The sequence below is a fragment of the Cynocephalus volans genome, chromosome 4, assembly GCF_027409185.1.
Source record: "Cynocephalus volans isolate mCynVol1 chromosome 4, mCynVol1.pri, whole genome shotgun sequence".
In the NCBI taxonomy this organism is placed as follows: domain Eukaryota; kingdom Metazoa; phylum Chordata; class Mammalia; order Dermoptera; family Cynocephalidae; genus Cynocephalus; species Cynocephalus volans.
The window spans coordinates 84,353,052-84,379,583 of record NC_084463.1 but is presented as its reverse complement, the minus strand read 5'-3'; the positions used below and the strand labels follow the sequence as shown (position 1 = coordinate 84,379,583).

At 35.6% G+C, this 26,532-nt stretch overlaps 2 protein-coding genes across 2 annotated transcripts; both read right to left on the bottom strand.

Annotated features, from left to right (window-relative positions):
- Positions 1 to 10,616: 10,616 nt before the first annotated feature.
- On the bottom strand, positions 10,617 to 16,372 carry LOC134374984 (tripartite motif-containing protein 43-like). Its single transcript, XM_063093134.1, has 6 exons — positions 15,977 to 16,372; positions 15,192 to 15,287; positions 13,535 to 13,765; positions 12,834 to 12,856; positions 12,199 to 12,296; positions 10,617 to 11,110 (listed from the first exon to the last, which is right to left on the bottom strand). Exons 1-6 carry the CDS (start codon positions 16,370 to 16,372, stop codon positions 10,617 to 10,619), a joined length of 1,338 nt encoding a protein of 445 aa, XP_062949204.1.
- On the bottom strand, positions 12,176 to 16,372 carry LOC134376236 (tripartite motif-containing protein 43-like). Its single transcript, XM_063094855.1, has 5 exons — positions 15,977 to 16,372; positions 15,192 to 15,287; positions 13,535 to 13,765; positions 12,834 to 12,856; positions 12,176 to 12,296 (listed from the first exon to the last, which is right to left on the bottom strand). The coding sequence occupies exons 1-5, from the start codon at positions 16,370 to 16,372 to the stop codon at positions 12,176 to 12,178; spliced, it is 867 nt and encodes a 288-aa protein (XP_062950925.1).
- Positions 16,373 to 26,532: the final 10,160 nt, after the last annotated feature.

Here is a 26,532-nt window from a genome sequence, read left to right as displayed (position 1 = left end):
GGAAAATCTTTTCTTCTCAATAGATCTCCTTATTTCAAAATGGAATTTAAACACTTCAGTATGGCATACTTATCATTCAAACTGAGGGCATAATTAATATTTTTCTCAAGTATACTAGGTTCAAAGGTTGCCACAAAATGACATATTTCAATAGCACTTATTGTGCTATTGAACAAATAAATTCAGAGGATGCAGAAAATATGGAAAGCAAGAATGATTGAATGCCTTGATAAAGCTTATTGCAGAGAAAAAAGATAACCAAAGATCAAAGCAAAAAATGAATGTGCATATATACATATGAATTAAAATTTATATTTTTGACAATAAGAGTATAATGGGTTTTGGTGAAAAGGGAATAGACATAAAATTGTGCTTATCTTGGTTGGGGGAATGATACAGTTATCTTTTTAAAAAACCACAAATTATATAGAAGAAAGTAACCTTAAAAATTAAAGTGGCAAAATGATTCCAAATATGTCAATAACTAAAATGAATAAAATGGATTAAACTTACCAGTTAAAAATGTATTTTTTCATTTCTTCAAAAAGAAGAAATGACAATCTATTGTTTAGAAGACACACTAAATTATTATGATAAGGGAAGTTTGAAAATAAGAGAACAGAAAATTCTAAGTGAAACAAAATTAATATTTCTGGTTTTCTCCCAGGCAAACCATTAAATAAAAAAGTTTAGTTTGTTTTAGAGGGACATTACAGAATAAAAATGTTCAGTTCAATAAGGTATATCAATTCTAAGCATTCTAGCCTGACAAATATCCTCAAAATTAAAAGCAAAAAATTGAAACAAAAATGGAGATACATTGACAAATCTACCATTGTTTTAGATAATGAATATATATCTCAATTATGGGTAATGCAAGAACATAAAAAATTCAGCAAGGACATCAGGTAATTGAACTACCTAGTTAACAAGATTAAGCAGACACAAAATTCAATGTTATGAAACACATTAATCTCAAATATACATTGATCATTTTCTAGATTTTAAAGCCAGTCTAAAGCAATGCAACATAATGTCACAATAAGAACATTTAGTAAACTATGAATAAAAGTTTTTTTTTAATCTGAGAAAGTATATGCTTAGAAGAAAAACATCCAATGCCATTGTACATGGGAAATTCTTCGATGTGTAGAAGCAGATATAAGAACAATGGCATTAACTATTACTGCTTTCACTGGGTACTGTACTGGAAGTCTTACCTTTTACAATTTATTGAAATGGTGGGGGAGGAATGGTAGGAGAGGAAAGAAGAAAAGAAAATTATAGGATTGAAAAGTAGAAAATAAAACTGTTGATATATTTATATCTGTAAAGGATGATTATCTTGTAGAAATAAAAAATATATATACCAAAATAATTAGAAAAAAATAGTAAACAGTTAACAAACTTTCCTTAAGATTAAAAGACTTTTTGAGGCCCATGAAACTCTGAATGCTCTGGCCCCTCTTACCTCACTCCACTTTTGTTTCTTGCTCCCTCCTAATTCAATGGCATTTCTCAGTTGCTTGAACTTCCTACCCACCACACCCTAGTTACCATTCAAGTGTCTTCAGATGCCACTTTCTTAGTCTACCCTAAGTTTATACTTCATTATATATTTCCTTAACTCCCTGGATTTTTTTTCTTCATAGCATTAACCCAAATTGTAACTAAAATTACTGTAGTATGCATTCAATGCCTTGCTCCCTGAATATGTTAGCAAGACCAAGGCCAGCCACCTGGCCCAAATAAAAACCCTGGCTTGCTTTGCCAAAATCTGTTACCCCAGGTCATTTAGCTCCTGGCTTAGGCTCACCAAAATTTTGTTACTGAACCCAGGTCCAGCTTCCTGCCCCCGCAAAAAACCAAACACTCCCAAAGTCAAGTGTTGGTGAAAATGGAAGTCAGCATTTATGGAAGACCAGTGACTTGAGCAGAGATGTTAGGCTAACCCATTTCTCCAGTAAACCTGAAGGACCTTGGCCAGACTAAAACCATTTCAAAGACTCAAATTTACTGATGGGTTTTCAAAGATGAGATTGAAGGAATGGAATGTGGGAAATGAAAAACAGAAGGGAGATGGATATGAGCTGTGGGGGTTCCATACAAGGAGCCAAGTGCAGGTCTTGCCAAGCCTCCATCTGGTTTCTGTTCCCATCCTTGCTGTTATCTTGGGGTCATGCAGGATTTTGATTTGCCTCGAGGTGGAGTCAGCATAGCTTTATTGATGTCTTCCTTGGTTTCTCAGGGTGTGGGTAATATGTGACTGGTGGCAAGTTTACAACCCCAGGCTGACTGGAAAGCAACTTTACATTCACATAAATAATGTCATGTTGTCCCCTAACCAAGGTTGAAAATAACAAATAACCTTGGGAAAAAAAGGAACTCAGAGAAATGCATGCTAATAAAAAACAAACAAACAAACAAACAAACAAACAAACAGTGACCTTTTAAAATCTTTTAGAGCCCATAGGATTTGGGGTCCCAACATGACTTCAGTCCTGCTCATTCCAACATCTTCCACACTATCAATAGTTCCTTCCATTTCTGTGGAACAGAAACAACTCATCTTACTGCTTCTAGTTGAGTCAGGTTGAAGAAAGGGTTAATTTGGAATGGAACTATTTGACATGATGGAGGGCACAGTTCTTGGTACTGGACTGGAGTGGTGGAGGGATGAAGGACATTTGTTTATTGTCTTATTAATTGATTGGTAACAGGTACCTTACCCAGAATTACCAGGCTATACATTAATTGGTACATCAATGATTTTTAACAAGTTACATGAATCCTTTGTTTAGAAACAGGATGTCTCATCAAAATTATGCCCCCACCACCTTCAAGGCTATGAGTACTTTTAAAGAACTGCTTGTGTAGATAAAACATCATTTCCCTCTTTTTGATCAAAACATTTCTCATGAAACCATTGATGATCAATTGCATGACTGAAAAAGTCTTACTTTTCTTTGTGTTGATCCCTCAGTGCTGGGGAGGCTCATACGCAGGTAGACTGATCCCTTGGTCCTGGGAAAGCTTATTCCCAGGTAGTCATGTCCCACATTGGGGGGAAAGATGAAACAGCAGTTAGGCCAAATCAAGGCAACAGAAAGAGCAACAGAAAGTGGGGTCAGGAACTTAAAAGAGACATGCTATTCTACAACTGATATTTTCCAATTGTATCCTATTACAAAGACAAAGCAAAATCTTATTGAACTTATGCAAATATTGCCATAAAAATCGCAAGGACACTCACAATCACTTTCCAAATTTTGGAGAAATTAAATAGGGAGAAAAGGCAAATGTTTCTATCTTTGTTCATAAAAGTATAATTTACCAAATTGCTGTAAGTTATACATAGCTTAAGTGACAAAATTTCCTTAAATCTGGAAAACAAAACATTTAAGTAAAGAACCAACAATGAGAAATGCAAAACATTATGTTCATTAGTTATTTAACTGTATATAATTAATTTTTGCTTTGCTTGATCTTGATTAGCAGTTTTATATACTGATCACATTTCTTATTAGAGATCTGAAAAACTTTTCTTCTTGTTCTTAAAGATATTTGAAAGCTGTGTTTAAGAGTACTTGTTACAGTTCTTTCCATGAATCTAATTGAAGATGCCTTTAGAGAAAAATCAAAATATCTTGCAATTTTACTAAGAACAGATCAATTCTTCAAGAAAACCTTGTTCAAAGATAGGGGAAATTTAGTTCTGTATTAGTGTCTTGTAATATCAAAATAATTCTCTTCTAATTATAGCCAACTTAATCACACAAAATTATTTCATAAATTTCCCCTTCACAAACCATTACTAAGATGTACTCAGACATTTGCACCACATGCTTTTAGACTTTCAGTTCTGTCCTATAAGTCCTCTTTCCTAAATAACCCATCATTTTCCTTTAGGACAAAAGTTCACTACACAAGAAGCTTTCTTACACATAGCTTTCTTCACATCTCTCTTCTCCTACTTACTTGTTCCTTTCTAGCAACAATATTAAATTAGCCTCATTTATCTAAAAAGTGCATAATCAAAAATCATTCTGTTTTAGGCTGGGTTTAAAACTTAAATTTTAAAAACCTCTAAAAGAGATGAATATAATCCTCTTTGACCAGTAAACCCAGGCAAAAATGTACGCTGATAATTCTGAAGACATTTGTCATAGCAGTCTGATTAAAAAAAAAAAATAGCTTTCTAATCTTTTTTTTTTCTTCAGTTTCTGTTTTTTTTACTCTTCTAATTTTTTTTCTTCAGTTTCAGTTTCAAATGACTTTAGGGTTAAATTCTCAAGTATTTACATATAGCTAGGAGTGGGTGAATTGTATAAGAAAAACAAAGTATCCAAGTGGCCTTGATTCTTTTAATAGGTTTCTCTTAAACAGTAAGTTTCTGTCTTAACTCTTGCAGAACTGTGTGCACAGATAGACAAATTTTCTCCAGAGACTTAGCCAATTATAGCTGTCAAGATCATAGTTTGTTTCTCAATCTTGCCAAGAGAAACTCACACAAAAAAAAAAATTCTTTTTAGTCATTGGATTTTTAATGATCAAATGGTACAAACGTAGTTAGTTATTCAAAACCAAACAGACAGAGCTTTCCCAAATAAACAAACAAAATGCTGGCTTCGGTATCCTCAAGTCATTTCTCACATCCAAAATGTTACCTTTAACAACAACAACAAAAATAGTGTAGAACTCCTAGTGAGACTTAGCAGCTCAGAGCCTGTCAATCCCTTACTAGAGCTGCCTTCCTTCACCAAACAAAAGGCAGGGAATTGGTGGTTTAAACCACTGCCGCAAAATCAGAAGAAGTCTCAAAAAATCCCATCCATGGGGTTTCCCTACCACAGGCAGCTGGCACCCATGGGTGGACCCAGCCTCACTCCCACGGCATGAACAGGTAAGCCCTAGCTTGCTCCTGCTGCCAACTGCTCTATTCATTGCGGGGCTAGGCCACCGGGAGCACTCAGCTCCTGGCTTGGCTCACCAAAATTTGTTACCAGGAACAAGTCTGGCTGCTTCCCCCAAACAAAAATCCTGGCTTGGCTTGCCAAAATCTGTTACTCCAGGACATTCAGCTCCTGGTTGAGGCTCGCCAAAGTCTTGTTACCAAAACCAAGTCAGGTTTCCAGCACCCTAACAAAGCAAGCCACCTGAAAGTCAAATGTTGTGGAAAATGGTAGTCAGATTTTATTCAGGAATACCGGGGACCAGAGGAGAGATATTAGGCTAACCCGTCTCTCTGGTAAACCTGAAAAAGACCAGCCAGAGTAAAACAATCTGTTCTTAGTACCTAGCATGAATGATTAATAAATAAGCAATGAAATAATCCAAGAATGAATTCAGAATCATTATTCATAGTACTAAAAATATATTTGCAGACTGAAAGGCAGAACATCTCAAATCATGGTGGCAATCCTCACAAATTACCTTAAATATGTATAAATTTAAATTGGTCATCTAGAGTTATTTCAGGGAGTCCCATATGAAGCTTAGACCAAAAGTATTTTTTTGTCATTCTCAGCCTGCAATTTAGATAGGATTGCTACTGATTGCCTGTTCTCTACAGTAACTGGCTTATTTAGGTGTTATTATTATCATTAATTTATGTTGAGATTCTCTGATTCATAGTTAAGAACTGTTTACCTTTGGGACTCATAATTCTTTGTTGGGGGTTGTGGGGGGGTGATGCTGGCTATGCCGTGTAGGATTTGAGCCAAATCCCTGTCTCTACCCTTAGATATCGGTACTAACTATCATTTGTGACAACCAAAACTGTTTCCAAACATCAATAAATATTCCCTGGAGGGAAAAATTACCCCCAGTTGAAATCTTTTCCATAGAATTGGAAAAAAATACATATGATATATTTATAAGATCCTTAAAGTAGTTTAGACATACTACCTGGTTCTTAAATTCTAAATGAACATAAAAGGCAGCAACGTAAGATTCTCAGGAGATTTGTGTGTAAAAACATAAGCATACTGGTGAATAAGTAATATTGAGAAAGAAAAATACAAATAAATTAGTTAGTCACAGTCTAGCCAACCAATTTGTAGAAATAGATATGATTTTTTGATCTATGCAAAATTACAGAGAAGTGTTTAAGGATAGCATGTAAGGAGGAAATAACAGCCTCTACAATCTGTTCTTACCTGGTGCTTGAAGAAGGTTGTTACTACAGATTAAGTGAGGAATGATGTCTTTGTACTCTGAACATTTGCTGAGGCATTGCCTCCTTCACTTGATATGAGAAGCTTCCATGACCCACTCTAGCTTTCTGGAAACTGTGTCAATCTTCCAAGCACAAAACTACAAAAGTCACAAGACTTTTTCTCGATCATCATTTTCTGAGCCTTGCATCACATTTCTTTTCCATTAGTGTGATTTGTTTTCTTAATAGAAATGGGGTAATGCAGTGTTAGTAGTGGGTGTTTCCCAAATAACTTTGGAAATGGACTGCAGGTGAGGGGAGGGATGAATTCCAAGTGGCTGGGAATAAACAAGCACATGAATGAATAAATAATCTTTCTCCAAGATTGGAAGGAAGGAAACAATTCCCATTGATCCCATTTCCTCATCACAATCACATTTCCGTCCTCATTCAGTTTTCTGTGGATTTTCTGCCCATCTTTCACAAAGTATCTTCTTTCTAATTTTCTCAAGCAAGAAAACAATGAACTTAAGCTCCGTCTTTAAACCAAAAACATGCTTGTAGATTTCTGATCCTCAAAAATTTGAAAGGTTTAGAGGTCTCAAAGACCAATTTGTATTAGGTGACTGGCCTGTTTCCTTTTTAAGGAAACCTCAAATGAATACCAATAATGGGAAATCAAATCCTATAAAGTCACAGAAATTTGAGACATCAAATGATAAAAAAAAAATCTGTTGAATAAAATTTATAGGAGGACATTAATGTGGACTGAGCTCCTGCATTAAGCCTCAACAGACCAAACTAAAATGGAGTCATTATTGTTAATGTTCCACATCACTAAACCGAATCTAAGTTCCTTAACTGACCTTCTGAGAACTCAGGAGGGATAAGGTAATAGTCGAATGTACGAACAGGCCATTTTTAGCCAGCATGATAAGGAAGTTCTCTGTGCTTTAATTCTTACAAGAAGAATAACTGAACGAATCTGATGTTAATCAATCCACTTTTTATATTATGCTGTTTCCTTGTTCCTGGTCAAGCTACCTTATAAAAACAAACAGTTCTGTCATTTCTAGCACAGCACCTCTCTATTTCTCAATGATATGCTGATCAATTCATGAATCATGAATAAAAGCCAATTAATCACTTAACTAAATTTGTTGAAATTTGTCGTTCGGCATATCTGAGCATATAATGAAAAAACCTAAAGAGACATGAGGAAATTTGACCAAAATCACACACACATCAGGAGTTGAGCAGAGAACAGAAATAACACTTTCTGATTGAAAAACAGTATAGTTACCATGATCTCATAACAGTAACATTATTTCAAATAATCCCGAATCTTTGGTCACTAGCAATGAATAAAAGGAAAGCTGATAGGAAGGCACCACATTCCTCTCTAAATCCAAAGGCTCCTCAGCTAGAGTTAGTTACAATGATAAATTAAGTAATGCTGATAAAATTGAGGGGGCATGGGAAACACTGCATTTATGTTATTTTCATTTATTTGCTTTATTTCGCCACAAAGAGGTTTTTTGTTTTTGTTTTGTTTTTTTCCTACTACCTTTAATTAATCTTAGTTCCTTCGTTTCTCATGTTCCTTAATGTGTCCTTTATGTTAGGGGGTTCTCAGGATTTAATCATTGACTACATTCTCTTCTCACATTGTGCATTATCTTATTTACAATTTCATCTCCTTGGTATTATCTCACATATGCTTCATTCTCCATATCAGCTTTTATTTTTATTTCTATAAAGAATTAAATTTCTGCCAAAAAGAGGGCAAACAAGTAAACGAATAAACCCTTTTGAGCATGGGAACAAGGGGAGTCCCCGATTTTTTATGTAACTTGCAAGGTTCCACGTAATCTCACCTTTTTTTTTTTACTTCTCCACCACAGGTATGTCCCATATGCTAATAATTCCAATGTAGGTCATCAAAACTAAAGATTTAGAAAGTAAAAAGAATAAATATCTCCAGAAGTATGATTAGAATAAGAAATTCTTGGTTTAATAGCAGAGAAAATTTGCCAAATAGATACACATTTTCCTCCTCTTTCAAAACCAAAGGTAAATCTTAAATACCCATAGAAGCAAATTCTGCCTGTACGTACAAGTAAATCCATGCTAAATAAGAATATTAGCTATAACATTTCTTTGCAAAAAAGAAAAATATCGGTAGCAAGGCGATATTTAGGCTGAAATGGCTGTTGCTTGTTGAAATTTTGGTGTCAATGGAGAGAGCTCAGAAGCCTTAGGTGTAAATGAAGAAAGCATTGGGTTGAAGGCCCAGAAAGTGAAATTCTACAATCTGAGATCACTTGAAGTGCAGATAGTCAAAAAGAGCTTGTGATGAACTCTCTCCATTAGCTAATAAAGATTTGTATGAAATGCACTGGAGGAGGAGAGTAAAGGTTAACTATGGAATCTAGGTGGTAGGGATGGAAAGAATAAGGGAATATTACTGATATGTATTTTCATAATTTGCATAATCATTACTGTTTAATCATCCATTTAACAGATTTTTAAAAGAGTAAGATGTCCCTTGCCACATGACCTTTAGTTAGCCAGACATGGATAGGTGAATAATCCTCAACTTAGTAATGGAGAAAAGCAGAGTTTACTCATCCTTGAATACCCATTCCTGGTTCTAACTCAAAGAAATATAAAGATCATCTTATCTTCACTGAACACAACCTCCTGGGGGTATTTCTCTGCTGTGCCTGTTGTTTGATTTTTTTTTTCCTACTAAAACAAAAAAAAAGAAAGAAAAAGAAAAATCTTTGTTTATCCAGCACTCCCAGCCATGCCCAGGCTTAAAACAATAGGTTTAGGGTTTACTCTGTGTTAGATACTAGGATAAGCTTTATACTTGCATTATGTAATCTGACTGTCACCAACAGTCATTGAAATGTTTGTTGATTACCTACATTATTTCATCTGAGAATCAACACACAGCAAAGTCAAGATCACAGATTTTGGAGACCAGTCACATAGTTCAAATTGTTTAAATTCTTCCTGGCTTAGTTTCTTTATTGTTATCATTGGATTATAGGGTTTTTTATATTTAAAGCATATAGAACACATTTATATGTAAGATGCATGACAAATGCTCGATAAACATAAGCTCTGTAAGCTCTTATTATTGCTAGGAATGACAGATGATGAATCTGTGGCAAATATAATTAGGTGACATGTTCAAGGCCACACAGCTAATACTCATTCCCAGGAATGGCAAACAGCAATGTCTACCAAACTTCAGATATTCTTTTTTAATTAACAAGCATTTGTTAATTTCGGCAATATTTTCAGGAAGTGTATTTGGTGGAGGAAATACATTGGTGAATATATAGTTAAGTGTGTCACAGAACAACTGAAACAAAAATCAACAAATTATTGTATCATGGTGAAATGGGGACAGAGAGTAAGGGCACATATTTGTATTTCATCCTTCCATCTCATCTTTCATAACCTGGGGGATGGTCTTAAATTAAGATAAATAAATTAAAATAAATAATGCATGGACACCATGACTGTAACACACACACACACACACACACACACACACACACACACACACACACACACACACACACCGCATCTAGCCTTGATGCTGATAGTCTCTTTACTCCCAGCTTCTCAACACACTAACAGGTGTTTCTGAATACAGTGGAAAATTGATTCGGTTTGAAATAGCCTTGTGTAATTCAATCAGTTTTTTACATCAACCGCAAATCCTGAAAATTTATACTATTCAATTAATACTCCTATCTTTAATAGCAAAACTACTCCTTTCAAATAATTGTCTTATTTATTTATTAATTTAATGATTCAAGTAACTGTTAACTTTTCAATATGTAGCAGTCATTTTGTTATCTGCAGGGACTCTGGCAGTGAATATAATAGACTTGCTTCATATTTTGGCATTTATATTATTATAAAAGTTAAAGAAAAGAAAGGCTGTTCTGGGATCATAAAAACAAAAGTCAATCCTTGTCCTGAGGGTCAGAGGTAGTTTTCTATAATATGTATGGTTGCTTCTTTTTTTCCCTGAGGGTGATACAACTGTAGGATTTATTATATCAATAAGAGAGAGAAGAGGTCAAACTGACATGTGTTTTGTGGATAACCAGGTCTGTCTAAATGTGCAAACCCCATTAGATCGTTAAATTGGAATTGTACAACCATGCATGTGTGTAACCTCAGCAAGCTCACAAAACATGTAAGCAACCACAGCATATATTCTCGATAATGGGATGCAAAAGATGATTTTAATTAAAAGAAAATGAGCCAACACAATTTTTCACTTCATACATTCTATTTAATAACAATAAAATGAGGTTATATTAAAGGAGAGAAAACAATACAGTCAAACATTATTGATTTGCTTCAACTGAGAAGGGCTCTTTCAGATATGGAATTCCCAGACAACATCTGGTTTCTGACTTATGCCTGATCATGGGTGGCCAGTGCAAAAAAAAGGCCTGACAGGGAAATTGAGAGAGCCAGTGGGGTAATTCCATATGAGGGAACTCTTGGCAACATCCACAAAACTCACACTTCTACTCTCAAAATCAAGGAACACACCAACCCGGCCCAGAGGTTTCTTTATGTAATGATAAATCACTGGGGGGGTGGTCAAGACAGTGTAATGATTATCCTCCCTCACACACAGAAGAAGAAATGTGTCCCCAGATTCAAGCATTTTGCCAGTGTTTCTTATCCAGGAATCTTTACAGACTCCTAGAGCCCAGTCCCAAGAGTTGTCCACATCCAGCTCCCAGTAATGTTTTCCAGAGGTGAACCTCTGAGCTCCCCATGCAGCAAAATAGTTAGATCTGTCAGAATTCAAAGAGGCATCTTGATGGTCATGTCTAAACTTCAAATTTCTCACATCGTCAAAAAAACTGATATTGTGATTGGTTATTTCATTATCGAAGAAAATTTCCACTGTGGAAAAAGAATATTCTAGTCAAGATAAAAATAAAATCATGCATGAAATAAGAAAATCTACCTAGAGTGTCACTAAGAAAAACAGGTCAGGTCCACAAAAGCAGTTCTGGCTGAAAAAATATCAGATTCATGTGCTACCTGTTAAGCTATAGAAGAAACCCATACCTAAACTCAATAGAAAAAGAAATCTAAAAAATTCAGAGATTATAAAGGGAAGGGAAGTCATGCCTACTTCTCCCTGGTTACTTTTTACAGAACATGAAAAACTGGAGACTTGTGTATTGCTGCAATTCCATGGCAACAAACCTTACCCTCCCTGCAGCTTTGGGGGATGTGGAGAGAGAATATCAATGTGAGACCTATAAAATGGTGATCGCCTTGCTGGTGTTATTATGTGCTAGTTAATTTACACTTAAGAACAAAACCTGAATATGGCTTTAAAAGCGGTTTCTTACTAGGAATTTTCTGCCTTTTCTCCTGCTTCCGTGATGCCTAATCTTCCTCTGCCTGCGGGGACCCTCCAGGTTTGGATGTACCATGGAGCTCTACTCCTGCCTCATCGACCACCAACTTTATTTTGGTTGTTCACAAAATATTACTTGTGCAGTATGTTTATTCACCTATTTTTCTCATCATATACATTGTACTTCATGTTGTTTACAAATTCAATTACTAAGAAATTTTTTAGGAAAAATATTTGCATATAGAACACCCTATCATCAATATTAATTGTGTTTAATTTGAAATTGGAAATTACTGAATAAATGTGCAGTTCTATACAACTCATTGAACATCTGACATGTTATCAAAGAGTGATTCAAAGACTCAAAGGGCCATTTTTCTGTTTCTTCTTTCTCTATATATGTAATTCATTACAGGTCTGAATGACATTTATTTTTTCACCAGCTCTCTTTCAGTTTTGTCCGTATTATCATAGTACAAATAGAACTATAAACACCCATACTACTCACAGGCTTCTCTCTTCTCCTAAATGAAAGATCAATAGAGGGGGAAATACTGGCTAGAGACAACTGTTACTGAAGCACAATTTATGCAGTCACGTCACACCAGTGGCTGCCACTCACCTCGGAAGTGGTCAAACCTGTTTATCAGTCCGGTGATGGGTCTTAAACTGAGCTCTGGATTCACAGGCTGGGGCATGTGCTGCTGCACAGACTCACTCCTGGAAGAAGGAGAATTAAGTTAATCTTTTGGGTGCCAAATATTTTATCCTAGTGCTTAAGAAAAGACATAAACATTCAACTGAAAATACTATATCAAAACTCCTTTCTGATATTTCAGTTACCTCCACAAACATCTTATAGGACTGCACTATTCTTCGAGAATCTTTCTTACATTTCTCTATGCTTACCTGCTTTCATCCCCCTGATTCTCAGAAGTTCTTGCCTCTCTTGCCTACGAGCTGGGAAAAACTAGTCCATGCACTTCAAGATGTTGAATCCTAAAAACATAGGCAGCTATTTCCTAGCAACTTCTGCATTAAGCCTTTAATGCATAACTCTGAGCCACAGGGCAGGGAGTCAAGACTAACTTCTGATAAAGAGGCACAGGGAATTATACACTCAGTAAAACACACAAATACTTGGACACATGAACAAACAATATAATCTAATGTATAACGGCTTCAGTTGTTTAGAAAGAGCTTGAGATCTTTCATAGCCCTCATATTACCCCTGTTTACATTGAAAGCCAAACTTACCTTGTTAGAAGGTCTCCTAAATCCTGTAAAAAGAAAAAAAAAAGCTATGAGTTCTCTTCAGAAATTGGGCATTCTGACTGCTCAGTCTTTGGGTTTTGAAAAGCTAAGAAAAGTTTCAATCACAACCACTCCCCAAACCTTCTTCTAAATATTCTAAATTCACCCTTTCCCTTTCTAAATAATAAACCCAGTACAAACATACTGACAGAATCTAAATTCTTAATAAATTCCAAACCCTTAGGGTGAAAAAAAAGAGAAGGAGGTGGGTAGCAACCATAGTAACTGTGCGTAGCTGCAAAAATTACCTGTCTACCAAACGTTCTTTCTAGGGGTTATCTCTAAAGACTGATGTATTTCAAAATAAGAGCAATTCAGATATAGGGCATCCAAAGAGAATAAGAAAGTAAATGGGAACTTTTCCCAAATGTTCCCATATTATCTATTGGATATCCATGAATAAGTCATTCTTTTCTCGTTATTAGAACAAGGTATATAAGAATTATAGAAGGGAATCTTCTCTGGGGAAAGTGTTCACAATTATATACAGCTTTATTGTTCATGGTTAAAAGTTACAGTATCTCTACTATGCCTAGTGAGAAAATGACCTCCACCACAGATGCAGGAGATGAGAAAATATATTTTTGGTACCAAATAAACAATGGATGTTAAAGATATGAACCTCAGCTAAAAGAAATTCTTACCTGGAGCAGCTCCTTGTCTGGTTTATGGCACATTTTCATCAGTTCCTCATACATTTCTTTTAGGTGTCTCCACTTTTCAACCATTTGGGCTTCACTTTTCTTGAGCTGTTGTAAAATGTGCCAGCCTTCCTTTTTCAGGTTCTCTAAATATTCTTTTTCTTCCCCATAGAGAACCGGATGTAGCTTCCTATACTCAGCCCTGGTCATCTGTCTGCGCAGATACACGTAATCCTGTAAGGAAATGGATTTTGTTGATCACATATTCAGGCAACCTTTAACCTCCTCCACTTAAACTTAAACCATATATGTTTTTCCTTGGCTAATGGTTTCTATTAATCAGCCACAGATACCATAAATTCACCTCCTCCCAATTTTTGGAATCCACAAAATTCATCTCTCTCTTTTCCTCCTTCATTTATGTTTCTCTCTTTATTAACAACACAAAGAAAGTAATCATTCTTTCCTCAAAACACTTTTATCCTCTTCATAAGTTTCTGAGACACCTGGAAAATTGCCTTCCAGGGTTAATATCTTTAATATGCATCTTCTCACATCTGAAACACTATATTAAAACAGTTGAAATCTATGGTTTATTATTAAATTATTATATGCAATAGTCTAATCTGTTTAATACACTAGTCTCTAGTCGCAAATCTCTCTACTCTGCAACCTGACCACTTAAAATTAGCAGATGGATTAGAAGCCATCAGACAAGGTCTTCCTAAAATACCTAAACCCTCAAAAGATTTCTATCATCCTGATGTCTATCTTCCTCCTATCTAATGTCACAGGCTCCATATTGACCTGCCACTTTAGGAACATTAATTCTCATTTCATTGCATGTCTACTTCCAATATTCATGTATTCATTTTCTCACTTCCTCCAATTTCTTTTTATTTTTTGCCCTTTTTTCAGCTTTTCAACATATTCTATTTTCTCCTACTTGAATGATAATATTGGGGCCAAGCCCGTGGCGCACTTGGTAGGGTGCTGCGCTGGGAGCGCGGCGACCCTCCCGCCGCGGGTTCGGATCCTATATAGGAATGACCAGTGCACTCACTGGCTGAGTGCCGGTCATGAAAAAACGACAAAAAAAAAAAAAATTGAATGATAATATTGTCTAGCCCCTGTGCTTTCAGTTTTTACCATCACAGCTACACTTCTTAAATTGCTTCTCAAATCGCACTTCCTTTTTAACCCCGAGAACTCATTGTGCTGATCAGTATGAAATACCTGCGATAACCAATCACACGTCCTTTAATTTCTGGAATTCATCTCATGCATAAACATCTGCCTGAAATACCCATGGCCCTTTAACACCTATTTGTCTCTCAGGACTCAGATTGACTTTAAATCTGAGATATTTTGCCTAAACTCTTTAAAGGTTACTGAATTTCCAAAAATCTCTGTATTTTGCTTCATCTAACCATTTGTTCAACTTTCTTTTGATGGATTTTTTTTGTAGTTGCTAATATATTAGTGTCAGGAAAAACTAAGAACATGACCCTACACTGAAAAGGTGAATTATTTTTCTATTGTTCTACCCATTCATAGAATCTCACTGCACATGATGATTTCAGCTCACGTTCTTAATGGGTAATTCTCTATCATGTCTGCTTCAAGCCAGTTCTGAGGAAAGTAACAGTCTCATACTTACCATCCACAGGTTGGTTAGTCTCCTCTCCTTATTTAGATTTCTCTTATTGGCTTGGAATTTTTCCCATAAAGATCTCATTTGCTTTAATAGCTTCTCCTGTAAAAAAAAAAAAAAAAAAAAAAACCTATGCATGTGAGAACCAGAAAAGCAAATACTATGGATTTCATACCCTAACTAATGGAGAAAGGCAAGGAATGTTGAATAAAAGTACTTTAGAGAAAGTACAAATATCACGTTTGCCTGTTTACCCTCCATAAACTTTCTGTTTTGGAAGATTCCAGACTGTAGACCACATTTAATGTAATCATTAGCCTAGAGAAACAGACAAGTAAAGATTGTATGTAGTCGGCTGGCTTTCAGATAAGCATCTTATCTCATAATCTTCATCTACTAATGCTTTTCTCCTGCTAATCTCAATGTACTTTATCCTACTTATCTGTCTCTTAATACTAAACATGTTTCCCATATAAAATCCTCTTTGCCCAAGTAGTTGTAGTAGCCAGTGGTTCGGTGAAAATGGGAGTTTTATGGTGATGTTAACGTAATTTTCAATAACCAAAATAATAAACATTGACTTTATCAACCTCCCATTGGACTGTCGGCCTCACGAAGACATGTATGTATTTTATTCACAGCTCTATTTTCCGTGCCTAGAATAGTATCTGGTGCACATTAGACACATCAGGAAAGAATGAATTGATCATCATCATGATCCTGTTTGTCCTCATAATCTCTTAGCTGTACAAGCTCCCGGCTTCCATAGTACCCTCAGAGGCACCACTTACCCGGTGTTCCTCAGCAGCCTCTTCAATGGAACAGTGTCTGTGAGCCTCGTGCCCCTGAGAGTGAGAGCACAGCACACACAGCAGGTTCTTGTCCTCTTCACAGAAGATCTTCTTTGTCTCCTTGTGGGTCCCACACATGTGTTCCTCAGAGCTCAGAAACTGTCTGGCAAGGGAAGCCATCTTCTTCACACGAATATCGGTTCTGAAGTCTTTCTGCTGTGATGGTTCCCTGCACATTGGGCAACGAGCAGGAGTTTGGGCTTCTTCCCAAGAAAGAAAGAGACAAGGACTGCAAAAGCTGTGCCCACAGCCTATGGTGACTGGATCTATAAAGTAGTTCATGCAGACGAGGCAGGTGAGTTCTTTCTGGAAGGCTTCTGGGATGTCTGAGTCCATTTTTCTCAGGGAAGAAAATCAGAACAGTTTATGTTTCTGTCCTGAAAAGCAAAGACCAAAGCAAAAATTTACTCAAGTTGTGACTCGATAATAAACTTCTATCTAGAGTAGGATGGACTTTGGCTATGACACAGATGGAAAACTGGTCCTAAAGAAATCTCTTGAGCTTTGTAGAACACTTTTTTGGTTGCCTAACCAACATGCATCAACTTTGCCAAACCTTTCCAACTCCATAAATGTACTGCAGTTCTGCTGAGGTTTTAGGTTCCAATAAATTGCTTGAACCGCACGAGTTTGACTCAATCTGTAGATCCACGGGGAGGTTTGAACTGATCTGAAAATCAATTATGTTGCTCATTTCAAGTAATTGGTTTAGCAAAGAGATTAGGACTCAGTTTTAACCTCATTATTTCACTTAATTACCATAACCATTATGTCTTGATGACTTCTCCTTCATCACTCTACCAGTAACTGTTGTAGCCAGAATGTATACCTTTTTATGCAACATTAAAATCAGCTAACCAAGGAACCACTGTTTGCTAAGCCACTATGGTAATTCAAACAACCATTTTCTAGTATAGTTACAGTTCCAAGAAATGTCTATCAACTTAAAGACATGATGTTAATACAATATCCTTACAGATAATAAAACTTTCAAAAAGTAAATTAATAAAATGAAGTAATGTACAGAATGCCACTGATCTGTATATCTTCTTTCTCTCACTCATCATCCAGAGTGTGCTTTTCTTACAACCCATTGATAAAAATGTAGAAGAAACTTGTATATTCAAAACATATTGACAAAAGCAAGTTTTCTCATTTGATGTCCTTTGTGGTCTTAAACAGATCTTAATCCAAAATCAGCTTTTGAATACATGAGAATAAGGTTGCTGTCAGTCAAACATGTTTCCCAAAGTTCATTTGTCACTTGATCTCCATTGTGACAGTGTTAAGAAGCTGGGGAATCCAATGCTGGTATTGGAAAGGTTAGGCCTTTGAGAGGTGATTGTATCTCAACTAGTGGGACTCCCAAATAGATTGATCCATTCGGGGAGTAAAAAGTTGATGGTTTAATGGGTTGTCATGCAAGTGGTTCTGATGAATTTATAAGGACAGCCAATGGGAAGGTTAGCTCTCTCCCGCTCAGGCCATTCTCCCCATTATGATATCCTGGTTGCCTCAGAACCCGGTAGAGAGTTCCCACCCAGAAGGTCCTCACCAGATATTCACCCTGGACTGTGGACCTCCCAGTCTCCAGAACTGTAATAAATAAGCCTCTTTTTTATATGTTACCCAGTTTCAGGTATTGTTATAAGCAACTGAAAACAGACTCATACAACGGATTAAACTAAACTTTGTAAAACTGTATCACATTTCAGCCAGCCTCTTTATATATTAACATACTAAGTTGTCCTCCTATCTTTATCTATATACCTATGCTCAAAGAAACCAATAATTAAAGAATTAAAATACCAATATTTTTCAAGTCCTTTAAACTATCAGGCACCCTTTCACATTGTGAAAAAAGTTTAATTATCATGTAATAAAAGTTTACTTTAAAAAATTAGTCCCTCATTTCTACACTAAATGAATAGAGATGGCACTCTCATTACTGAGGTTTCTTCATAAATACCAGTGCCACTTTCTGCAAGCCTAAACATTTTCTGGCTTCATTAGCGTTTAAGTCAAAAAAACAAAGCTTCGAAAGAGACAAAATTACAATCAAAAGCGATACTTTTCTAATTATTTTATGCATTATTTACTTATATATTGACTATATTCTCTTTTGTATATGTACATGAATGTACCAATTTATAGGACCTACAACAGTTACAAAACTGTAAGATATCTGGCAACTACTTTTAAGTCTTTACCATATATATGAACAACCAAAAAAACATAAAATAGACAAAAATCATTATATTAATTCAAAAATGTATAGAATGATGAGATTTAAAAACAGTTTAATTTGTAAATAGGTTATAAATATAGAGTCATTTTTACTAACTAAGCAAACAACATCATTTCATGGAAAACATCTCAGTTTGCTGATTTATGAATTAAAATTATTTGTTTTCGTTACAAAAAATAGCAGGAACTTCACTTCAGTAAATTGTATACTCACCGAAGAATATATTTATGGTCTCACCAATACTTGCTGAGGAAGCAATAATATGAATTCGGCTCAGGGAGCAAGGCCTCACTGTGCAGTAGTGACAGCATTCAAAAGTCTCTGAAGGCAGGTGAGTTCGAAAGGCACTCAGTCTGTTCTGGAGAATAATGAGTTGGGCTCCTTGATTGTCCTTTTATTGAGCCTCTGAAGACCACACCCATTTTTCCAATTGATTGCAAAAATGTATGTTGACCATTCTGAAGACATTTAAAAAATTTTATCCACAAATTTAAAAACCAGCTTATTTATCAAAGATTTACTTAAGTCACATGAACTAAAAACATTTGGGTTAGTTACTACATTTTTGATAAAATATTTGGTTTACATACTTTAAAAAAATAAATAATCATAGCTCTTTCATATATTTTGATAAAAAATATTACATACACAGCATAAAATCATAGAGACAAATACACAAACACATGGATAGAAGCAGATTTCCTCGTTTTAATTTTTTAATTTTAGTCATAAAACAGTAGAACATAGTAATACAAACTCACTGGTTTATAAAGACACTTGGATTTAAATTATACTTCAGACAACATGGTACCTGTTTACATGGATAAACTTTATTTGCCCCAATAGGTAAAACACTTTTTTCATTTTCAAATGAATTTAGTGTCAAACTTCTAATGTTTACATTTTAGCTAATAGCAGCTGAATTGTATAAGAAAACCAGAACATTCAAGCAGCCTTGAATCTTTAACAACACATTTTTCTTTTGTTTACCAGTCTGGTTTGTTGAAATAGTCAATGTGGGTGTGGGCAGGGAAGTATTTTAAAAAACCAAAAACCAAAAGAAAACAAAACCATTTACAGGTGATTTTGTTTTTTCTTTTTTGCTTTGTTTCTGTTCCTCGAGTGGCAGACAAAACAATTTTTATGCAGGAAAGAAATTACTTATATTTTTTCTCTGAGCTCAAGATTTGTACCTGTTTGATCTCACAACCTAACGTTTATAAACACTTATCTAGTTCTTTTACTTTTAGAATATCAATCCTTTAATTAATTGTTCTATCACCTTAAGCAATTGTTAGCTAGAAAAGCCTAAATTTACATTTCCAAAAGGGATGACTCTTAGGAAGTGTTCAGTTCATTGAGACTGATTTTCTGGTGGGGATGGAGGAAGTTGAGAAAAAAATTTCAGGGCCCTTTTTCTATTGTGGAAATCTCTTTTCCAGTGACCTAGTTTTTTACAATCATGGCAGAGACCAGAGGGTCTCCACTTAATGCTTTGTCTGGGCATTTCGATCTGTTGTAAATGAAGGCATGGAACCAACCTAAATGTCCATCAATGGAAGATTGCATAAGGAAATATATATATCATGGAATGCTACTCTGCTATAAAAAAAGAATGAAATACTCCCATTTGCAACAACATGGATGAGCCTGGAGAAACTTATGTTGAATGAAATAAGCAAAACACAGAGGGATAAATACCATATGTACTCACTCATATGTGGGAGCTAAGAGAGAAAGAAGGAAGGAAAGCAAGACGACAGCAGTGCGTTGGACTTGCAGAGGGAGAGAACATTCTATGGGCTACAAAGTGGAGTGGGAGGGAAATGGGGAGGGAGAGAGACGTTGGGGATAATTGGGTAGGGGACATGGGGTTCAAATGCAATTTGTGGTAATGGGTATACAGCCAGAATGAATCTGGCCCCCACATCATGGACATGAGGGGTGACAATCAGCTTTGTGTATCTCATGAATATTCATAACCAATAATTTTTTTAAAAAAATCTTAGTGGTTTTCTTTTTCCTGAGTGGTGTCCTCAAAGGTGCAGGCAAGTAGATTTGCTAAGTTGATTAAATCAGGAGTTGGCACAGTTAACCGTTCTGTGTGAGCTCTTTTAACAAGCTGTAAAACCAATCAAGAAAGGCCATTCATAAACATGGAATTAAAAGCTACTTGAGTAGAATTAACATCCATAGCTGGGGAAGATTTACGAAAAATAAATTTGAAGAGCTTGAGTGGTCCCTTTAATTGACATAAATTATCCTTGGTGTAATTTGTTCATTGATTAGAAATCTGCACAAGAATGGACCATTGATTCTGAATGAACAGCCATTTGAAGTCCTTAGAGGGTTTGTTTTGCTTTCGAATTTTGAGGATCTCATTCCATTTCTTACTAATCTCTGAAGAGGAAAGAAAATGTTATAAATCCTGTCAGAGAATGTCAGGATTTTGGACCAGTGTTTTTAATGGTGGTGACCACCCTAGTGGCTTTCAATCAGCTAATCGGTGTTCATCATTTAGAATGTTTATTTTTGCTCTTACAGTATTTTCAGAAACAAGCAAGAGAAATGAGCCACATCATTTACAGACATGCATAACCAAACCAAAAAGGACCCAAAATACCAAAAAAAAAGCCAGGCACGCAGACCAAACAAAATAATAAATCAGTTGTGCAGAACTGAAAACAAATTCACCAAAAAAGGACAGGCCTCACAGACAGAATGTAAATTGTGTAGAAACCAGATTTCTCAAACCAGCAGGACACTTGTCTTTCTACCAGAAGAGGCTTGCCAAAAAAATAAAAATAAATAAAAAAAACAAAAGCTTTCCTGGTCTCAATAAGGTGACTTTGTACCAAATCCTAAGTAATGTCAAAGAACTGACCAAAGGGAGGAAGTCCGAGAATCTGAGAGAAGATTCACCAGGGCAGAAAGGGTGACCCCAGAAATGTAGAGCATCAGGGCTTGGTTTATACAGCACTCAGATCCAGGGGCTGCCAATTTGTCCAAGGTGAGCTTACTTGGTCCTGCTTCTGAACACCATTTATGTCAAACTGAATTACAGAGAGAGGCTTTCTAAAAGAAAATGATGCTTATTCAGGAATAGGGCATTGCAGTGAGAATACACATGCTGTAGTAAACTATGTGGGTATTCAGAGAGGTAAAGGAAGACAAAAGAAAAATGCAGAGCATTACATGATTGTTTTGGGATAATTATCCTAGGCTACAAGGATCAATAACAAGGGTGGCAACATTCCGAGGTTGGACAGGCAGTGGCTGGGCATATGTCCTTCCAGAAGAATTTTTGTGTGTGTAAGGTTGTGATGGACTCTGTTCAAGGTTACGGTTTTTGCAGAGTCTTTTGTAATAGTTCCCGTCATCAAGCATTTATGCGTGAGAACCCTCCCATCATGACCTTCCCCAACTCTTATTTGTCGGGGTTTGACACAGTGAATCATTTTGATTCTGACAACTTTCACAACGTGATAAAATTACCAACTAAAATGTAGTTACCAAGAAAAACACATTTTTTTTCTTCAAATAGGGATTGTAAATAAAACCTAAATGCCATTAAGCCTTGGTATGAAAAGCATGGGATTTAATTATATATCTTAACTTCTTTTAGAGGAAAATAAAAATTAATTTGAAAATATCTATCTAGTTATTTAAGAGCTTCATCATTTGCCTTCAATGTTATCAATTACCATGCAATGTATAAAAATTAAAATCTCTGAAACATGGTATTCCAGAGAATTCCCACCATTTATGCAATTTAAGATGAATGCTAAAGAAACTTCGCAGTTATTTTTATTTACTAGCTGGGTTGGTGGCACCCTGTGACTTGCAAAAATATTGCACTGTAGGTCAGGTTAGAAATTATGTGATGCTTGTAATTTTATATTTTGTTTTATTTTGCTGTGTTTCTTTTAGGATAGTGATTTGTAACATTTCGAATTTTGCTCATAGACTGAAAATTTAGTAGTATACTTTCACACTATTTCAAATTTGCCTTTTTTAGAATAAATGAAGTTTTGCTGTCCCTTGTATCAAAGTTTCATGTAAATTTATAAACATGACAAATTGTTTTATTGCTTCATTCATTCATATTTTACAAGTTAAGATGTTGACATAACATCTCTCATGCTTATGCATCTCTCTTCATGCTTATGCAAATTTAATTTTTGTCCTGATAGAACTTTGCATATATATCTATTATAGTACCTAATTGAATTCTACCTTTTTAAAAATTGATTATGCATATTCATGGGGTACAAATCTGACCATCACCACTTGTGCACAAGATGTGATGGCCAGGTCAATACTATGAGCATGCCCATTTCCACGAATTGCAGTTATTCTCCATGTCCCTAACCCAGTTAATCCCCAACCTCTCTCCACCCCTCCACCCCACTCTGCAAGCCTAGGTCTGCTCTCTTCCTCTACAAGTCCAAGTCACCTTCTCCCTTCCTTCTTTCTCTTAGCTCCCTCTTATGAGTGAAGATATGTGGTATTTTTTCTGCTGTGCCTGGCTTATTTCACTTGACACACACAATTTTCTCCAAGCTCGTCCATGTTGCTGCAAATGGCAGAGTTTCATTCTTTTCATGGCTGAGTAATATTACGTTGTGCATATGTACCACATTTTCCTCATCCAGTCTTCGGTCAATGGACATTTAGGTTGGTTCCATATCTTGGCTGTTGCAAATAAAGCTGTGATGAACATGGGAGTGCAGGTATCCCTTCAAAATGATGATTTCCACTCCGCTGGGTACATACCTAGAAGTGAGATTGCTGAATCATATGGTAGATCTACCTGTAGCCGAGAAACCTCTGTACTGTTTTCCAAAGTAGTTGTACTAATTTACAGTCCCACCGACAGTGTAGGAGTGTTCCCTTCTCTCTACATCTTCATCAGCACTTGTTATTTTCAGTCTTTTTGATTATAGCCAGTCTAATTGGGATAAGGTGATATCTCAAGGTGGTTTTAATCTGCATTTCCCTGATGATTAGTGATGTTTAGCATTTTTTCAAGTACCTTTTGTCCATCTGTATGTCTTCCTTCAAAAAAATGTTTATTTAACACCTTTGCCCATTTTTTAATTGGGTTATTTATTTACTTATTTTACTGTGTAATTTCTCCAGTTCCTTGTATATTCTGGATATTAATCCCTTGTTAGATGTATAGTTTTCAAATATTTTCTCCCATTCTGTAGGTTGTTTCACTCTGTCGATTGTCTCCTTTGATGTGCAGAAGCTTCTTAGTTTGATATAAACCTATTTATTTGTCTTTTCTTTTGTTGCTGGGCTTTTGTACTCTTCTTTATAAAATCTGTGTCCAGTCCTAGTTCCTGAAGTGTTTCCCCTGCATTTTCCCTTATTAGTTTTGTAGTTCCAGATCTTACACTTAAGTAAGTCTTTTATCCATTTTTAGTTGTTTTTCTATATGGTGAGGGGTGCATGTCTAGTTTCATTCTTCTGCATATTGATATCCAGTTTTCTCAGCACCACTTACAGAAGAGGCAGTCTTTTCCCCAGTGTATGTTCTTGTTGCTTTTCTCAAATATCAATTGGCTATAAGCCTGTGGATTGATTTCTGGGTTCTCTATTCTGTTTTACTGGTCTGAGTGTCTATTTTATGCCAGTACCATGCTTTTTTGGTTACTATAGCTTTTAGTATCATTTGAAGTCAGATAGTGTGATGCCTCCGGCTTAATATTTTTTTGCTCAGCATTGCTTTGGCTATTCAGGGTCTTTTGTTGTTCCATGTGAATGTTAAAATTGTTTTTTTCTATTTCTGTGAAGAATTTCATTGGTATTTTGATGGGGGTTGCATTGTTTCTGTATATTGCTCCGGGTAGTATGTACATTTTCACAACGTCAGTTCTCCTAAGCCAAGAGCATAGATTGTCTTTCCATCTGATATAAGAATAGCTATTACTGCTCATTTTTGGTTTCCATTTGCATGGTATATGTTTTTCCATCTCTTCACTATTAGTCTGTGTGCACCTTTACCAGTGAGATGAGTCTCCAGAAGACAGCATATAGTTGGGTCTTGCTTTTTTATCTAATCCATCAGTCTGTGTCTTTGGAGTGGGGAGTTTATTCCATTTACATTTAGGGTTTTTATTGAGAGGTATTGTTGTATTCCTGGCACTTTATGGCTTTATGTTTATATGTTTTGAGAGTAACATTTGTTCCTCACTTCTCCTTGTATTATTGATTTCAATGTTTGTGGTTTTTTTTCTTTTCTTTTTTTTTTTTGAGGTGGTAATATTTAGTTTCTTTTCTCTTTCTCATTTTTATTTGTGTTTTACCTAGTGGATTTTGTTCTTATTTGTGTATTCATGGTAATGATTATTGTTTTTTGGATTCCATTGCAGGACTCCCTTGAGTATTTCTCCCATGACTGGTCATGTGGTGATGAACTCTTGCAGTTTTTGCTTGCCTGGGACATACTCTATTTCTTTCTCATTTTTGAAGGATAGCCTTGCCAGATATAATATTCTTGGCTGGCAGTTTTTTTCTTTCAGTATTTTGAATATGTCATCCCATTTTCTTCTTGCTGTAGGGTTTCAGTTGAGAAGTCTGCTGTTCGACTGATGGGTGCACCCTTATAAGTGACTTGATGCTTTTCTCCTGCTGCTTTTAGGATTCTTTCTTTGACCTTGAGAGTTACTGAATTCCTTTGGGGTGTCATATTTCTGATTTTTTCATATTTCTAGTATCTCTACGTTGATGTTTGCTCATCTGGTAGATCAGTTGCTTCTTCTGTTACTCTGAAGTAGACTTTAGGAGAAAGACTTTTTCCTCTTTTTCCAGACTCCTCCGTTGACTCTCCTTGTGACAATGAAGTTGAATATGTGGTGGGCCACCTGCACAGTAGTTGTGGATGTTACTAAGGCAGTGAGCTATCCTTGCAACAATATTACCTGTGTTCATGGCTATTGTGCACCACCTCCACAGAAGCTGTGTGAAGACTCATGGTTGTGGCATGGTGCATGGGGTCCTGCCAACTGTGTAGGTGGGGTGGGGCTAGGTAGGTGGCTGGCCTGTTCTCCTGCCTCCCTGGGTGCCTCTCCTGTCTGAATTCTACATTTTTACTTACATACTAATCATCTCTATTAGAGAGTATGCTATATGTCTTATTTATCTCTGTCTCTGGTATCTACAAAAAGTATTAAACAGTATAGGTACTCCTCTATAAACTTTCTGAATTGAGTTCATGGAAAAATAGTACATAGTGCTTTTTAAAATATAAAATAAAAACATTTTATGCCATGTATTGTTTGGTTTCCTGTAAATAACTATGGGGTATTAACTACAGTTTAGTTTGCTGAATATTTTTGGCACAACACTTAATTCTCTGTGTATAGTATTCAATAATAGGTCATATTTTACTCCCTTTATTTTCTCATTTGTAACACCAGAAAATTTATTTGAAGCCCAATGCTTAACAGAATTACCATTAATAATTAATTAAATACATTATTACTAACATTGTACTTTATTATATATTATTTAAGACTTTGGCACCCTTAGTTACAAGAAATAATATTAAAAGGACTGCTTTTTCCCTTATCCAGTTTGCCTCTTTCCATTTTATTTTTTATAAGAGGAGAAGGAATATATGGTTTTGAGAGTAGAAAATAAAAAAATAGACAAAAGATCATACAATATGATCATTCACTTAAAAACAATGGCTTGGTAATAAGTTGGTGTAGCCTTCTTTACTATGTATTCATGCATTTATTTTTATAATGTATTTGCACCTATACAGGATCTATACAGGATAACATGAGCATTTTCCCATATTTTCAGAAACTCACTGCAATTCTTGATGACTGCTAATATATGGATCACATTCCTTGTTTTGCTAATCTATAGTTTAGCCATTCACTCCCAGTCTAATGGATATCTATCTAGGTCTTAATACATCTGATTTAAAAGTGTTGTCTTTTATTTGTTTGTTTGTTTTAATTTGTGTAGCTGCAAAGCCCTGATGAAGGCTTTGAAGGCAAATCTCTTTATGAGAGCTGGAGTGAGAAAAGTTCCTCACCTGAGTTCAGTGGTGTGCCCAGGTAAACAAACAAACAAAACTTTCTATACAGAATTTAGTCTGTGATTGTTTTGAAAATAAAAGAGTATTTTATTTCAATCAATAATTTAAAAAATTAACATTCATAATGCTCTAAAATCTCATAAAGGTAAAACAATTCTTAGGTTTACAAATAAAATGTTACTGTGTGTT

Excerpts from the sequence above, each read along its gene's own strand:
- LOC134374984 (XM_063093134.1), bottom strand. The coding sequence starts at position 16,372 with ATGGACTCAGACATCCCAGAAGCCTTCCAGAAAGAACTCACCTGCCTC. Across the intron at positions 12,857-13,534 it reads CAGACAAGGAGCTGCTCCAG|GATTTAGGAGACCTTCTAAC; the intron begins GTAAGAATTTCT and ends TTCTTTTTACAG. Across the intron at positions 11,111-12,198 it reads CAGGTTTGACCACTTCCGAG|TGGAAATTTTCTTCGATAAT; the intron begins GTGAGTGGCAGC and ends CTTTTTCCACAG.
- LOC134376236 (XM_063094855.1), bottom strand. The coding sequence starts at position 16,372 with ATGGACTCAGACATCCCAGAAGCCTTCCAGAAAGAACTCACCTGCCTC. Across the intron at positions 15,288-15,976 it reads AGGCTGCTGAGGAACACCGG|GAGAAGCTATTAAAGCAAAT; the intron begins GTAAGTGGTGCC and ends TTTTTTTTACAG. Across the intron at positions 13,766-15,191 it reads GACTAACCAACCTGTGGATG|GATTACGTGTATCTGCGCAG; the intron begins GTAAGTATGAGA and ends ATTTCCTTACAG.